The 16944-nt window shown below is 41.9% G+C and overlaps 2 protein-coding genes across 2 annotated transcripts; both read left to right on the top strand.

Annotated features, from left to right (window-relative positions):
* The first annotated feature begins 71 nt into the window (after window positions 1-71).
* TM2D3 (TM2 domain containing 3) lies at window positions 72-5780 on the top strand. The gene is made up of 6 exons (XM_027741838.2): window positions 72-190; window positions 1062-1160; window positions 1954-2111; window positions 2630-2804; window positions 3381-3456; window positions 4676-5780. Exons 1-6 carry the CDS (start codon window positions 103-105, stop codon window positions 4839-4841), a joined length of 762 nt encoding a protein of 253 aa, XP_027597639.1. The 5' UTR covers window positions 72-102; the 3' UTR covers window positions 4842-5780.
* Window positions 5781-5918: 138 nt separating this feature from the next.
* ADAL (adenosine deaminase like) lies at window positions 5919-14521 on the top strand. The gene is made up of 10 exons (XM_027741799.2): window positions 5919-6080; window positions 7580-7710; window positions 8220-8280; window positions 9007-9094; window positions 9672-9753; window positions 10455-10581; window positions 11242-11322; window positions 11927-12065; window positions 12536-12636; window positions 13613-14521. Exons 1-10 carry the CDS (start codon window positions 6015-6017, stop codon window positions 13802-13804), a joined length of 1068 nt encoding a protein of 355 aa, XP_027597600.1. The 5' UTR covers window positions 5919-6014; the 3' UTR covers window positions 13805-14521.
* The last annotated feature ends 2423 nt before the right edge of the window (window positions 14522-16944 follow it).

The following is a 16944-nucleotide window of genomic DNA, read 5'->3' as shown; positions in this document are numbered from 1 at the left end:
CTGAGGGGCAGAGGCCGCGCCCGCAGTCACCGCGGGCGGGCGGTGCCGCCTCACGCGGGGTGTGAGGGCCCCGCCCCCGCGGGCCCGGCAGGCGGAGCCAAGATGGCGGCGCTGTGGGTGCTGCGCGCCCTGCGGGGTCTCTGCGGGGCCGCGCTGTTCCTGTCCCAGCTCTCCGTCCTCTCCGGCCGCGGTGAGCAGGGCGGGTGGGGGGCGAGAAGGGGGCAGGGGAGCTGCCTCGGGCGTGGGGGCTGCTGTCCCGAGCGGCCGCGGCCAGGGCTGAGCCCGCCCGGCGGGTCCCGCTGCGGAGGTGAGCGTGGTGCAGGGAGGATGCGCTGCCGCTTCCCTGGCTGGGGAAAGGAACGGGGTGCTTCGGGCGTGGACGCGTTTCGTTGTGCCGGCGCTGCGGGGCTGGGGCTGAGGTGCTCGGTGTTAGGGCAGAACACGGGCCAGGCCCCGCTCGCCGGCTCGTCCGCTGCTCTATTACACAGCACCTTTTGTGCTGCGCCTTGTCGGGAACGTGTCTGACCCAAAACGTAGCTGGCGAGGTCCTGGGGCTCCCCAGCACCGTCAGGGTGGGTGGGTGGGTGTGACAAACCTGTTCATCCTTCCTTCCCTTGTGAGGGCTCGTGGTGGCCCATTGCAGCTCTGCACGGCCCCGAGCCCTCGCAGCCGCGGGGGTCTCACAGACCAGAGCGCAGTCAATGCACAGGTACCGCCGGGGTTGCCGGTCGGTTCGTCTGCTCCAGCTGCCAAAGAATTACCTGCATGGCTTCACTAAACTAAAATCTGCTTTCTGAGCAGTGCTTTTACTTCTCGTGGATCAAAAAATAAGACCGAATGAAAATAAGTGTAGTTCCTTGTCTAAAAGGAACGGTTCTGTTCTAATGCTCATTTTAATGTTTAACATAAGCATCCTACTATTAAGAGAACAGGAAAGCAGAGTTTTCTAATCTCCTTACACTTTCCACTTGTATTTTCATATCAATGTGCTGAAATCAAACTGTTTCTGAAGGTTAATTTTATTCTAGAAATATCACTTTCTCCATGTTTTTTTCTTCTAGCGGGATCTTTGATGACAACAAAGCTTTCACAGCCACAGTCTACACTGGCAAAAAGCCTAACTTCAACAAGTACAAATACTCCCTATTTTAAAGCAGCAGGTATGGTATTATATTGTCTCTTCTCTTTGTTGTCTGTGAGCCCTTCTCCTCAGTGTCTTGAGTCTTAGAAACCTGTATGTGCTTTTCATAGCGGTAAGAAGCATTGTATATAACACATTATGAATTACTCTTCAATGGCCACAACAATTAGTTTCTAATTAGACAAGCGGCCCATATAAGAACTAGAAAATGGCTGGTTAAACTGCCATTGTGGTTGATGTGATTTATACCCTGTCAGGATGGTGGAAGTTCTTGAAAGACTCCAGCATTCTGCAAGAACTTGTTCCTGTTCCCTATCCACCATCAGCTCAGCTCTGTAGCTCCCTGGGGGTGCGTCAGAACTGCCAGCAAGAACAGCATTTCAGTCAGTCTCAGAGGTGATTCTGTGCACATGCAAACAGCAAATGGCTGAGTGAGCTGTAACCTTAATTAGAGCTGAACTAAAAGTAGGTTACCCGTGTCACCCTGCTGCTGTGCTGAAGTGATTACTTGTGAGAAGCGCAGGCTGAGGCGGCACTAATCCACGTAAGCTCTGTTCTGGTTCTCTGCTGAAGTGTTGCCGTGGTGTCCTCTGTGGAGCTTCTGTGTGAGAGTCCTTGGTGGGTGCCCTGCTTGCACTGTGTGGCTCCCCTGGCTGGGAATGCTGCTCAGTGTGTAGTGGGAAAAGCCCTTTATACCACATCAGTGCCTGTGTTTATATATGTATATATATGTATTAAAACAATGCTATATATACTTTAGACTATTTCGCTTTTTTAATTCAGTTTCTTAATTCACTTATTGCCCCTTTCAGAAAGCACAGAAATTCCACCTTACATGATTAAATGTCCCAGCAACGGGCTTTGCAGTAGATTGCCACCAGACTGCATGACATGCAACACAAACTACTCCTGTATATATGGGAAGCTGGCCACTTTTGATTGCAAGGTCAAGCCACATGTTCATTGTGTTGTAAGTAACCTGTTAACTTTTAACCCTAAATTTAAGTAATTATCTGTGGCATCTTGTTTTAAAATCCAGAACACTGATTTCCAGGTTCTGATGCAGGCAGGTTTGCAGTTCTGTGATATGTTTGATCACCACTGTAGGCTGTTGCTGAAGAGGCAAGTCTGCCCTTCCCTGGTTTGCCTTTCTTGTGTTGGATCTTTTCATTACTTGGCCATGCCATTGAGTTGAACCAGTCCAACCATTTTGAGAGTGGGGAGACTAAATATCTGTCAGAGCTACAAACTGACCTTACAGGTGAGACTGAATGAGTCCTCCTTTTGGCAGTAGCCTTAGATTGGAGGAATCAGGAATGTTAAACTTGACTTTAATAACTCTTTGTTGGTTTTCTGATGTTGATTTTTCCGATATACTTGACTACATAAGAAGTAGCAAACAGAGCAGTTTTGCCCAAAATGTACTTTGATACTGCACACTGATTTTGTTTTCAATACTATGGAAGTGATAATGCTGTCCTTTCACAGGATGAGAATAACCACGAGCAGGAGAACTTCACGATTAACATGACGTGCCAGTTTTGCTGGCAGCTTGCCACAAGTGACTATGTCTGCACCAACTCCACCAACTGCATGACAGTTTCCTGCCCACGCCAGCGATACAATGCCACTTGTACAGTCCGGGATCACATTCATTGCCTGGGTAAGGTGGGCTAAGCCAGGTTCTGCAAAGCAGCTTTTTTCTAGAGTATTTTTTGATGGTTTTTGTAATGGATGAATACAATGTTTATGTCCATTGCAGTAACAGTCTGCACCCTGATTAATCTGTTGAATTTTTTTTATTGTTACATTTTCATTTTTGAGCATAATAGTGACATGTAACTGCAAACATTGTCTCATTATGCTGTTGTATACTGTACACAAGACAAAGTAGCTCTTTTTACTTTTGTCACCTTGTACGAGTTTAACTTATTTGGACACCACTAATAGAATTGATATCAAATGTCTCAATAGGGTAATTAAAAGAATTTATGCTGGTTCCACCCAACTAGTTTAATTTTTTTCCCTATTTGTTCAGTGGCTTTTCTGATGAAGGGACAAAGACTGATGGAACTGGGAACTGTAGGGTATATATTGTGTTGACAGTTGTTTTTTCAGTTAGTGTCAACCCTTTTAGACCCCTGATGGATAAATGCAGTGTCTTCTTGCTTGTCATTTTCTTACTCATTATATGGTCTTTATTTATTACATTAAGGTTTTTATGTTTTCTAATGTTTAGGTAACCGTGTCTTTCCTAAGATGCTCTATTGCAATTGGACTGGAGGTTATAAGTGGTCTACTGCCTTGGCACTAAGGTACACAAGAACTATTAGATAATGACAAGCTAAAATAGATTAGTTGTCTATAAAATCTTCAATTTATGTGGCTTTTTGCGTGGTATTTTTTAACAGTGCACTGAATAACCAGTATTTCAGATAGTCTTGGAATAGCTTGGAATGTGGGGGCATATTGTGCCTGAAGGTTTCAGATGCAACAGTCCTGGCTCCCTTCAGCAAACAGAGCCGGAGAGAAAACAGTTACCCCATTTCTGCTTTAAATGTACTTCCTTCAGAGTAAATGCCAATGATTCTTAGGCTTCACAGAGTGATCCATTTTCTGAGTAGAGAGGACATGTTGGCTTTTATTTGTGTGGTGATATCTGCAGATTTTTATTTTTTTCTTACATTTTTCTCTATGTTTTTAAACAATTAGGGCTGGGAATTGCTCACATTACTACTTGGCATTTGAAATGAATGGAGCTGTTTCTGAATTTGATAGGTGTCACTGAGCTGGCTGCAGTTTGTATACATTTGTTACGGGTTCCTTCCCAGCTCTTACAGCTGGAAATGCCTCAAGACCAAATTCCTTGCATTTCCAGTTATTAGGGAAGAGACCAGGGAAGCAATATTGAAACAAACAGTAAAGGTTATTTTTGGAATAAGTCATTAGAGCACCACGATAGCAGTTTGAAAGTAACTGAAGTTCTTTTGGTGGTGAGACCTTTTTCACTAAATGTTAATATTTCAGAAGTGGTTAATATGATAAATTAGGTAGGGACACTGTTCCTGGAGCCAAAGATACAGTACTTCTGTGATTAAGGAAGTGATCTGACATACTTCCCTTTAGAGCAAGAGTTGTTCTTGCTGCCATCAGCTGGAGAAACTTACTGTTGCCTGACTCCTGTGTGGTTCTGAGTGCAGCATTTGGGAATTTTCTGTTGCTTCTTTGTTGCAGGTTTTTACCTTTTGCTAGTTTAGAAGAGTTGAGACACATCAATTTGAGAGTTTTGGGTTTCTTGCTCGTCATGAACGAAAACCTGAAGTCTCTGGATAGTCTTAATTAGCTAAGAAATAATAGTATTTCACCCAGAGCTTTTCTTATTAAATAACTGTTCTTTTTCTACGAAATATGTGTAGTTTCTTGAATGGTGTAGAGCAAAACAGTCGTTGGCTTGTAGGTACGTCAGTGTGTATGGATGCCTAAGCTGAGCTCCTCTAAAAATAATAATAATGAATCATATTTTTCTTCTTTTAGCATCACCCTTGGTGGATTTGGTGCCGATCGTTTCTATTTGGGCCAGTGGCGGGAAGGTCTGGGGAAACTCTTCAGCTTTGGAGGACTTGGAATATGGACACTAATCGATGTGCTGCTCATAGGTGTTGGCTATGTGGGACCTGCAGATGGTTCTCTTTATATTTAAATGTGGGTATAGTGTATTTCAGAGAGGAGTCATTGCCTGGGAAGGGCTCTAAATAAAAGAAGGTGGAAATTTGAGCCTTTAAGGTAGAATGAAGAACAAGTATTTGTTCTGTGTGCATACATTTTAATGTACAGTATCTGTACTTGGTTTGCCTTTAACTAAGGTGAAATAAAAGAGTGGATCACTGAGTAAGTTGAAATTAATTTCATTTCTTCTATGGATATGTTATTTTTCTATGAAAAAAAGTTGAATGGCTATCCAAATTCTGCACTGTGATTGAACTTGGATGATTGAACTGTCAGGCCCCAAAAGGGATGCAAACTAACTTGAATATTGAATTTTTAACTTCATATTCCTATGCTTGAATTTAACTTTAAACCTAACTTTCCTAAATATGTCAGTAATTTTTCTTTTTTGTATTTGTGGAAGGATTCTTTATTTGCCTGAGTTATGCTGGTATTATGTAGATCACCATGCTTTATGATGTTAATTATATTCATCTCTTGTTCTAGGACATAGCAAGAGCTAACATCTGCCTATGGACCTGACTTAAAATTGTGGGGGGTTTAGAATTAGATTGCAGAAACACTAAAAACTAAACATGAAATAATTTAAACAGATTTTTTTATTGTTCTTTGTTTTGGTTGGGTTTGACCTGCATATCAGTGAAAAGTTACAATTCCTAATCTTGTGCTAGCAAGCTTGACAAATTGCTTTAAAAAGGGGTTGGCAATGTAATCCACGAGTTTATCCACTTAGGACTTCGGGACATGATAATGTAGCGGACTAGTGCCATTACAGGAGAATAACCGACTGTGTAGTAGCGGTAAATACCCGGCGGTGTGTGCACGGCGCTGGAGCTGCCGCTGCTGCGGCACAGCCGGGCTGCAAATCGTATCGCTTGAATAAACTGCGACTCGAAGCTTTTATGGCATTAAATATACGGACGGTGTTTGTCGTGATCTCACCTGGCTCCCGCTGCGTTTGGCGGGAGGGGGCGGAGCGGCCGCTGCCCCGGGGAGATCCGGCCGCCGGGGCGCCCCGGCCCTGCGGGGTCCTGCGGGGTCCTGCCGGGGAGCTCCGTCCCGCGGGTCCCGGCGGGGGCGGGCCCGGTGCCAGGGCGGTGCCGCCGTGACCCCGCATGTCCCGCCCTCCGCCGGCACAGGCGCGGCCATGGCGGCAGAGCGGGACCGGGACCGGGAGCGGGAGCTGCTCTTCTACCGGCGGCTGCCCAAAGCGGTGAGCGGCGGGGGGGCGGCCGGGCCCGGGCCCTCCCTGCGGCGGCCTCGGGCCTGACACCGGCACCGGGCTCGGGCGGGAGGGGGGCGGCGGGGCCGGGGCTGGCAGAGCACCCGCGCTGCAGGCGGGCGGACGGACACACAGACACAGACAGACCCTCGCTGCTGCTGGCTCGGGGGTTTTTCCCCAACGCGCGTTTTCCGAGGCCCTTCACCCCACAGGAAAGTGTGTTTGCCCTGTCGAGCTTGTTTACAGACCTCAGCGACTAATCCCACCTAAATCAGTTGTGCGCGATCTTCGTTTTATCTTTTTGTCCTCTTCCCTCCAGTCTGGCCTAAAAAGTCTGGCTCAGATAACGCTATTTTTTCCATGTCCCAAGGGTGTGCCTTACTTAGGGCATATCTGTGCAAGCCTTCCATGCGGGTGCGTGCGGATTTATCGCGGCTCCCGGGCCGCACTTGCAAGAGCCGATGGCACGTCCTGCAGGGCAGAACCTGCACAGATGCACGATCAAACCCGCCTCAGACCACACCATCCTCGTATTCCCGTGCTCCTTTTAAGTAAGTCGTTTTTCAGGGTGTATTGTTAACGTCTGGGAGAATTCTATGAGGTGTTTCAATTGTAAGTCTGTGAAAAATGTAAGGTAGTCGCAGCACTGTGTATCTGGCTCGGTTTCCTGAATCAGTAAGGAACCACAGCTCCTGGTGCTTAGCTGGAGTTACAATTTCAACATGTTTTCCAGTGAAAGACATGAAGAGATATTTCTCCAGTTTTTCTTTTCCCAGTAGGAGGAATCTGTACAGGGGGATGAAGGGGTAGGTAGCAAAGCAGATGCCTTGCAGATACCTTTTGAATGGGTTGGGAGGGCACTAGGGAGTGTTCTGTATGTCAGGAGCGAGGAGGTAAGAAGGAGCAAAGGTGAAGTGCAGAATGGAGCTGAGGATCATGGATTTGGAGCCCAAAGTCAGGCTGTCCACAGTCAGGCAGAAAGAAGCCTCAGGCAAAGGAGTGCAGTTGCTGTTCATGGCAGCATCTTGCTGCACTTCTGGTGTGAGTTGAAACTTCAAAGTATGAACGAGAGAAAGGTGAGTGAACATACCACCTGTTGCTGTTTTTGAATGGTGCACATGTACATTTAACTTGCAGTAGATAGGGAGAGTTCTTGAATCATTAGTGTACTTAATACTGAGGCTGTTGTTGGCTTCCTCCTCACCTTGGCTCACACCACTCCAACAACTGACAGGAGAGCTCTTTCCTGAGCCAGCTGTGCTTCCATGGAGACCAGTGCCAACAGCAGCCACCAAGTGAGAGCAAACAAACAGGGCAGTCTCAGTTGAACTTGATAAAACGTGAGGAAATTATTATTAGCCAAACACAGAGATAACTGTTATTTTATTTTCCCTCTCGGAGTGAAATATTGGTGAAGGGTTCAAGAAGAGCAGTACAAACAAGATGCAGAAGCCATCCTTTTCACAGTCCACAGGATTTTTTTTCCCTAGGAACTGCATGCTCATTTGAACGGCTGTATCAGTTCTGCCACCATGAAGAAGCTCATGGCCCAGAAGCCAAACCTTCAGATCCAGAATGGAATGACTGTGATTGACAAAGGAAAGAAAAGAACCTTAGAGGAGTGAGTACGCACGTGTGTGTGATTTACTGAGGGGTTTTTTAAGTTGAAAACAGAGAAATGTGTGGCCTTATACACTGATTACAGAAAATAAATTTCAAGTTTCATAGTGTAATTGTTAGATATTTTTCATACTTGTATCTACAGAATAACTTCTTAGGTGCTTGCAGACTAAAAGGAAATCTCATGTAATTAATTCCATTTTTAAAGGATTGAAATTTTTTACTTACAGCATATGCTTTTCAGAGAAAATTGACTCACAGAGTTTCCTTTTTTTGGAAACTTCATGTTTTCCTTTGCACTTCAAAAAGCTTTATGATAATAGTAATAACAACAACTTTTGTTGCAAATGCTTTGTTAGCATCTAAAATCAGAAAGTGCTGTTCAGATGGTCTTTTTATTTCAAGCTGCAGGCTGGTTAATTGACCCTACTGAGCATGTGTTTTCAGAGTGTAGATTTTTTTTTTCCTGAATACTCATTCAATGTTTGTTCATTTAACTTTTTATTTTAGATGTTTTCAGATGTTTCAGATCATCTATCAGGTTACCACTAGGACTGAAGATATTTTACTGGTAAGTTAAATAAAAGTTCATTTAAAAAAAGCTGGATTAAGAGCATTGGGTTCCCAGTAGCAACATCAACTGGAGGTCAGAATAATTATTGTAAAACTAATTTAGAAACTCAGGATTTCATATAACTCCTACACTTAATTTTTGTTAAAGCAATGGACTTTCAATATGGTGATCATTACAACCACTCAGGTGCTTGGACTGATAATGCCTTAAAAACATCATGTTTGTTGCTCGTTACCAGAGTTTTGATTTACTGCAGATTCCTGTTCCTTTGGTTCATTACGTACCAAAACATCAGAACTAGAACTGCCCTTTGTTCACCTCAGGTCACAGAGCTGTCAAGGAGAGCTGCTGTGTGATCCAGGCAGGGAGCAGGCAGTGGTGTGGTGTCCTCTTCTTGCCCCCTGGGAAGGGCCTGTGAGAGCCTGTTAAAGATGCAGAGCTGGGCAGGGCCTTGTGACTGCCCCACACTGCACTGAGGGGGATCCCTGCTCAGACCAGGAAATTCTCATTCGTCCTGACTGTCCTCGGTGTCCCTGAGGGAGTGGAATGTGCCCTCTGTGGGGTGGTATTCCCAGAAATGGAGGGTACTAAAAACTCATCAGGGGCTGACAATGTTGCAAGTGTTTCACAACAAACAATAAGTGAGTCTTCTAGTTCTAAAGGAAAATATAAACAATTATAAGCATTACTTTTGTGATGTTGAATACACTGTTACTTAATCAGATAACTAAAGATGTCATTAAAGAATTTGCTGATGATGGTGTCAAGTATCTGGAACTGAGGAGCACTCCAAGAGAAGTAAAGTCCACAGGTACAGTCTGTTCTGGTTTTCAATTTGTAAGCTTGATGCCCTATAAAACTTAGTTAAAGACTATGTTAATAACAAGTAAAGTCAAATTTAGTTGGCTCAATAAAAAATACATATTTTAAATATGAAACCAAAGATTTAACCATGTAAAAGCGTGTTACTTTACCATTAGATTTTTGAGGACAAAAATGTGTTGGCTATAATTCTACTACCCAAGAGTTTGGGTTATTATTTGCTTGATTATGACATCTGAGTCTGCTAATATTTTTAAGAGCTGATCTATTTTATTTTTATTACTTCATTTTTTGCTTTCTTTCAGATATAGTTTAATAGAAACACATAAGAGAAGTCCTGTTTTGACTCTGTGGTTCACACAAAGTTGTTTTCAGTTTTTCAGGTGCTTAGGAGGAGGTTTAGTTCAAATGTATGCTTCACAGTAAAGCTATATTTGCAGCTAGAATTAGAATTATATGGATTAGAAGTCTATGGAGTAAAATCAAGGAGGCTTAGAGAGCTGAGTCTGCAGTATAATGAAATGAATTAAAATATGTTTGTTCCAAATGTGTGTATGTGTTTGTAGGTATGACCAGAAGGATGTATGTTGAAACTGTACTTGAGGGTATGAAGCAGTGTCAAGAGGAAGGCTTGGATATAGATGTAAGGTAAATAAACCATGTGGAGTACCTCTTTTCCAAGGTTCTGTGTATTCTGATGCTCGGTCATGTTTGCAGAGAGGTTTAAAAGCCATCAGTGTAGGAGAGAAAATTGGTTTTAGACTAGATTACATGGAGTGGAAACAGGTAATACATATGAGAACCTGAATTTTTATCTTTTTTACTGCTAGAGAAGGAAATTGGATGTAAAACTTCTCAGCTTTATGCCTGTCCATTCTCTGCAACATTTTCAGGAAAAGCAGTGTTTTTCATGGAATTTGCATTAAAGGTTCCTTTTTCATAGCCTAGATTCACTGCAGAGATTTTGCTTGATTAGCTGTACAAGCAGCCTGCTGTAAAGGAGAGCTGGTCCTGACCAGCAGATAAGTTTCAGAAGGTGTCAGTGGCTGCTTGGAGGTGGTCTGCTCACCTGTCTCTTAGAGTCTCAGCAGCAACCCTTACCAGATTTTTTTGTGGAAGCTGAAGAATTCTCATCATTCATGTGTGCTATTGCCTGTCACAGGCCAACCTATTACCTATTTGTGTCCCCCTGCACTTTGGTACCTTCATTCCTTTGAGTAGTTTCCTATACAAATAGTTTTTATACTCAGCCATGGAGGATGTGAAGTGCCATTTTTGTTGGTGTCAGATCTGTTGAGCTCCTGATATTACAGCTTATATATAATTTAATACATGCATTTCTATCCCAGGTTGTTAATAGCAATAAACAGAAGAGATGGCCCAGCAGTTGCTAAGGAGATTGTTAAGCTTGCTGAAGAGTTCCTGCTTTCCAGTGATGGGGTTGTAGTAGGACTTGACTTCAGTGGTGATCCCACTGTAAGTTTTTGGTTCATTTTGGTCTGTTCTTGAAGATAAACATGTACTGTGGCATAAGAGCAAGCAGTTCTAACCATGCTTTGTTCCTACAAGTTTTTGCCCGATGTTGTTGCTAGTTGGAATAGATTGCTTGTTGTCTTGCTACCAGGTTAATCCCTCTTGCTGTAAGGGGCAAATACTCTAACAAAAAAAACCATAGATTAATAAGTGACTCTGAGAAAAGAGCCACTGAAAAGCAGTGTTTGTCTGGTATGTGTCTGTAACTGAGTTGCCCCAGTCAGATTGGCTGGGTGGAGGCAAGTTGATACTGGTTTCAATTTTGCTTAGCTGCACCAAATGCTTGTTGCATAATTAGAAAGCAAAAACGTTTGAGGACAGCTGTGGAATAACTCAGGGTGGGAGCTGTATAAAAGGTATCAAAATCAAGACAGTTGGCTTTAAGTCATGGGCATCATCTGAGCTACTGATGTTTGCCTCGTTTGTCTGAGTTGGCAGAAGGCTGTGTGACTTCCTGCATTCATTCCAAGTGAAGTAATGGGAAAAGAGAAATAATCAATGTAACTGTATTTGAACGAAGTATTTTGATAGTTTCTCAATTATGGCAATGGCAGGGGTTTTGTCAAATAAGCTCTAGAGCGATGATGTGTTTCTGTCTGCCAGGCAGGACACGGTCAGGATTTTTTGGAGCCACTCTCAGAAGCAAAAAAAGCAGGTCTAAAGCTGGCATTGCATCTTTCTGAGGTAAAAGTTTTCCTTATTTTGGTGCCTCTCTGTAATTCCCACTTCAGGAAAAGCTTGATGAAACTAAATCACCTTTTGTACGTTTGGAACTTCTCAGGCCAAAGTGTTAATGGTTTGGGACATTTGACAAGAGAGAGGAAAACAAGGAGAAATCTTCAACAATCTGTTGCGAATCAGAACAGTCAAATTATTGCTTCTTGTGCTGTATTGGGGGGTTAGGTGTGAAATTGAAATTAGTAACATTCTAAGAGATCCACTGTTCTCTTCCTGGTATTTTACTGTAAATCTTGTATAATGAAATGTAGTGAGCTCTCTTAGCTTTGCTTGTATTAGCAGAGAGTTGGGCTTTGCCATACAATCTGCTGAAGTGGTGACTGGAGTTTACTCTGACAAATCTGATAAATCCTGAAGATAGTTTTATTTTTTCAGGAAATTAAGCTGGACATAGGATGTCACAGGCCTATTTATGCTTGTTCCTATTTCACTAACACTTTATTTTGGATATCCAAAGAGATGCTGTAAAAAAAGAACTTGAAGTCTACTGCAATTATTTAATATGCTGCTTTACACTGCCTTGACAGAATGTAAAATATTTCCCCTCTAGATTCCTAATAAAGAAGAGGAGACCAAAATTCTCCTGGGCCTGCCTCCTGACAGAATTGGACATGGAACATTTCTCAACTCCACAGCAGCAGGTTCAGAAGAGTTAGTGTCAATTGTTCGACAGAACCGGATACCAATTGGTAAGGAAAAAAATATTTACAATGGCTCACTCTCTAGATTTCAGAATGGCACGTGGACTGCTGATCCAGTGACTCCAGTTTGTCTTGGACCAGATGTGGCTTAGGCAAACATGGCAGTGGGAATTGCCCTCAAGGTACACTCATAATGCTTTGGGGATTTTTGATGTGTTTGTGGCAGCAGACAATTGATGTCTCAGATGAAAACAAAACTGAATTATAACTTACAGTTACTGTGCAAGACTGTGGTGATTCTGTATCTGGTCTGCAAGCTCCCAAATTTTGTACCCTGTAGAAATTGATTACTAAACTTTCCTCAGAAGAAGTTACCAAAGAAGCAGTTAGAAAATAGAGGAAACAACAGTAGCTGACTTTAATTTTTATTCAGGAACAGAAATAAGTCAATTAACATGTCAAAAACATGTCTCTCATTTTGATATATATCCTAATTTCTTTTTTTTTTTTTTCCACAGAACTTTGCATGACATCAAACATAAAATCCCAGACGGTGCCTTCCTGTGACAAACACCATTTTGGATACTGGTACAGCATGGGCCATCCCGCAGTGCTCTGTGTAAGTTTTTTGATTTTTAACCATGTATTTAGGCAAAGAGCCAAACTAATGTGAAGTTGGAGAAGCATTTCTCCTTTAATGGATCGGAGCTGACTTACAGTTTCTGACCTTGTAGCAAATCATTCACTTTCAGGAAATCAGAATGTTCAGTTTGACAAATGCTGGTAATACAAAGGGCAATTGATAGTACTTCTCTTGGTTCTGTTGTAAAGCCAGGTCTTGTTTTTCTGTGTGGATAAGATGATCAGCTATACGTGCAATGACCTTCATAGCTGTTTGCATACTGACAGGTTTCCCCTAAAACACAGGGTCCAGTGCTTGCACATAACACTTGTGTGTACCAGGGGGTCCATTGTGTTGGGGGAGAGTTCTTGTGTTCTCTTGACAGCTCGTTAAAGTCCTTAAACACTGAGGTGCCAAGTACTTGTGCTGCAGGATTTTACTATCATCCTATTGGTTTAACCCCCATAATCTGTAGCATTGTTCAAGTGTGTGTATATAAATATATATATTTATATATATATATTTTTATATATATATAAACATATTTAAAAATTGTGCTTATGTTTAAAATAAGCCTCAATCCTTTATTGTCTAAAGGGTCAGAGAGTTTCTTCCTTGAAGATGTGGAACACAGAGTATGCTCTAGTTCCCAGATCTAAGGAAAGGAAAAAGAGGAATAAAGAGACCTGCACATAGCTTGAATGTATGCAGCATTTGATAGCCATCTTTCTAGCAATTTTAGTAGGGAATCCTATTTTCTTGATAAATTATGCCATCATTTTAAGAAGTTAATTCATTTTGAGTGAAAACAGGGCAAATAGAGATGAAATAATTATGCACGGATGAAAGAACCGTGGAATAAAATGTGAGACAGGAAGATAAAACTGGTTTGTATGTATAGAAAAAGACTTCTTTTCATGTTGAGGAACAAATTTAACCTTTTTTTTTTTCTTTTCTTTCACTGTAACTCCAGACTGATGATAAAGGCGTCTTTGCAACCGAACTATCACAAGAATATGAGCTGGTTGCAAAAACATTTAATTTGACTCGATCACAGATGTGGGATCTTTCCTATGAGTCAATCAACTATATTTTTGCTTCAAATGCAGTGAAATCCAAGCTCAGGGAACAATGGTGCGAACTGAAGCCAGCTCTGTTTGATTAATCAAACTGTTGTTCTAAACAGCTCGGGTGTAGTAGGTGAGTTAATAAGCATTTTTTACTGAAGTCCCCAGCTTTTTTCAGACTTCAGGGTTATAAACCCAGCCCTAAACTGCTTGTGCAAAATGAAGATGATGGGAATGTATCCGTTGTTGGTGGGGACAGAAGTAAATGTTCTTTTATAGTTGGGAGTGGCTCTCAACCAGTGACCAAAACTCCAAATGTGTTGTCACGTTGTTTCTTGTCAGCTGATATGACATTTTAAAAAAATACTTAGTTGAAATATGTCATTATAATATTAATATTTGAGAGCTGGAACAAAATGAAGGCACAGCTGTTGGTGTTTCAAGTGTCTCTGTTGGCAGCGTTTCCCCAAGCAGTTTGGATGTGTGGTGTGTATATCTGGGGGTTGTACTGTTTTCAGGTTTTGAGCAGTTGATTGAATGTGAAGACAGAAACAAACTCAGGGAGAATGAACTATTTGTCCCAAAGGAATTTAATATTTTCTCTGTTTTTATTGCTGTACATGTATGACTGAAGGCTGCTGTGGGTTGTGTGGCACGTGCTGGTGCTCTCGGTGGTGTTCAGGCAGTTTGAGAATCGTGAACGCCTTCGGTACCTGAGCTACTCGTGCAAAGTGGTTTCGTTCTTAAAGTGCTTTTTAGAGTTGCTGTTTGTTGTGTAAAAAAAAAAAAAAGGCAATAAAAATATCTTCAACCTCCGTGTTTTTGAAAGCACCCCTTCGAGGCGTGGATGTGAGGTGTGGATGTGGGTGTTTGAGCTCTACAGAAGAGATTCCCTGGGGGCGAGTCCCTGCAGCAGACGAGCTGCCTGCCAGCCACAAAACTGCAGCCAGGGCTCCCTGCCTTGGGCAGCCACAGGGTTCACTGTGCCCTCTCTGTGCACTTGGCATGTGTTTTGGTGCTGAGGGTTCAGAATGTCTCTGAACATGCACATGCAGCAGTATCCAACACTGGGCACTGCTGGCTAGTGCAGGAAGTATCTGGAGAGAAGGTGTTTCCTACCTACAGTCCTTTTGCATTGATTAATTAAACATCAGACGTTCTGGGCTCCATGAGGAATACTGAATGTGTGTCTAATGATACAAAAGCTGTTCATAATACAGTCAGCATAACATAGCTCTGGCTCCTAAGTGGCAATAAGGCTGGGGAAGAGGATAGCAAAGAAGTTGGTATGTCTGTGTGTCTACTGGAGGTTTCCACAGAATATTTTCCAAGCAGAAAACATCTCCCTTTTGGAGATGCAGGGAAATTATTGTGGAGCAGAGCTGTGGGTTTATATATTATCTGAACCAGAATAAGACCATATGTTGACTTCTTCTCTATAAGCAGTACTTTAAATTACTTTCCAAGTAGTTTCACTGGTCACGTTATCAGTTGCTGTTTGATCACGTTTGTCTGTATTTTCTGTTAGCAAAAATAATTACCATGATAAGTGTATTTTTTCTTTCTTATTGAAAGCTCTCTAAAGACAGGTGGAGCAGCTTTCTGGAATTTTATAGTTAAGTATATGTTAATCATCTCAAATAAGATGGCATTCTCATATAAGTTTAGAGTATTTCATAGCTCATGGCTTTCTAATAACTCTTCAGTAACACAGTATTTGATTTATTATTGAAGAAAAACTGTAGACTTATTTATTTACTAAGGAGTCATCCTCAGTGTTCATTGTATCATGTGTAAAATTTTCTAAAGCAAAGTAAGACTCATCATTAGTGTCCGAGACTTTTAGTTCCAAACTGTTGGTGTTATATGGAAGTAAATTGGATTTTTAAGGTTGTCATGTGGAATGTGACATGTAGAAGTGTTAATTCTGAGAGCATAGCCCAGGTATATGCTGATATTTTCAACTCCCTTGTTTTTCTGCAAGTATACAATGTCTTACAGACTTTTTAACAACATGGAGTATTACATATAATTCCCAATATTTCCATTTGATTTACTTCTGTGTGTCTTCACGATACTGCCTTGCATCAGCTGTAGTGCTGCCCCCAGATAGTTTGGTACACGATGGCACATGGATGCTGCACAGTTTTATAATTAAAAACAACCAACTTCCCTGATTATTCACGACACAAGCATTTGGACTGAACCAGTGCAGTTGTATGTAATCTGGAGTTCTGGAATCTCTCTTCTGAAGATTTACCTTGTCACTCAGATATTTGCAGGTGTGCTGGTGATTTAAAAAACCACCACTTTGTGTTCAGTAGTATTTATGTCTTGGTAATGGGAATCAGGAGGTAACTTGGAGGATTCCATTTGTGTGCAGTAAAAGAACCAGGAATCTATGTGGGTGGCTGAAGAATCAGAATCAGGATTTCTGTACATAGGACTCTCACTGTTACTGAGGTTATTTACACTGCAGAAGTGTTATGCTTAGGAAATTGGACAGGATGTGGACTTTTGGAATGAAGAATCACCATCTGATGAGACCTTTGTAATGCACAGTTCCCAAGCTGTTCGTTAGAACCTGAAACCCTCTTACTGTCTCTGGGCTAGTTTTCCAGAGTTTAACTTTTTTAAGTAAAACTGCAGTTTCCTTCTTTGGCTTCAGGTAGGATTATAATTAATTTTAATTTAAACACTTCTTGCTGAGCCTGCTTGTTAAATCCCAAGTTAGCAGTGACCACTGTTTAGTTTATAATATTATATAAAAATGACTGTGACACACAGTCACAGTGAAGCATCACCACACAATTAACCATCGGTAGTGGGGGAGAGGACTTTTTTCCTTGAATGCAATGGAAATTTTGAGTAACTACTACTAGAATTACATGGTATAAGATGAGGTTTAAGTTATCTATTCAGGTGCCACTCAACTTATTTTTAAAGTAAACAAAATAGATCTAGACTGAGTTAATATTTTTGTTTATTTCCATCTGATTATATGAGAGAACACTTACAGAGCAGTCTCCAATGCTCAGTCTTTACTCACATCACATGAAAATACACACTGGTCCTACTAAAAAATACTGCTTTGGCAGTGTACATGAGAACAACTGCTCGCTGTGGCGTAACTTTCTCAGTTCCTTTGGAGGCAAACACAGAAAAGTCTTCAAAACCTCAACTCCTTATGATGAGACTGGTAACATACCACCCTTCTCATAATACAGCCACTAAACTG

The sequence above is a fragment of the Pipra filicauda genome, unplaced genomic scaffold, assembly GCF_003945595.2.
Source record: "Pipra filicauda isolate LSUMZ 115617 unplaced genomic scaffold, ASM394559v2 scaffold7_size6619720_pilon, whole genome shotgun sequence".
Lineage (NCBI taxonomy): Eukaryota > Metazoa > Chordata > Aves > Passeriformes > Pipridae > Pipra > Pipra filicauda.
This window is presented reverse-complemented; position numbering and strand designations above follow the sequence as displayed.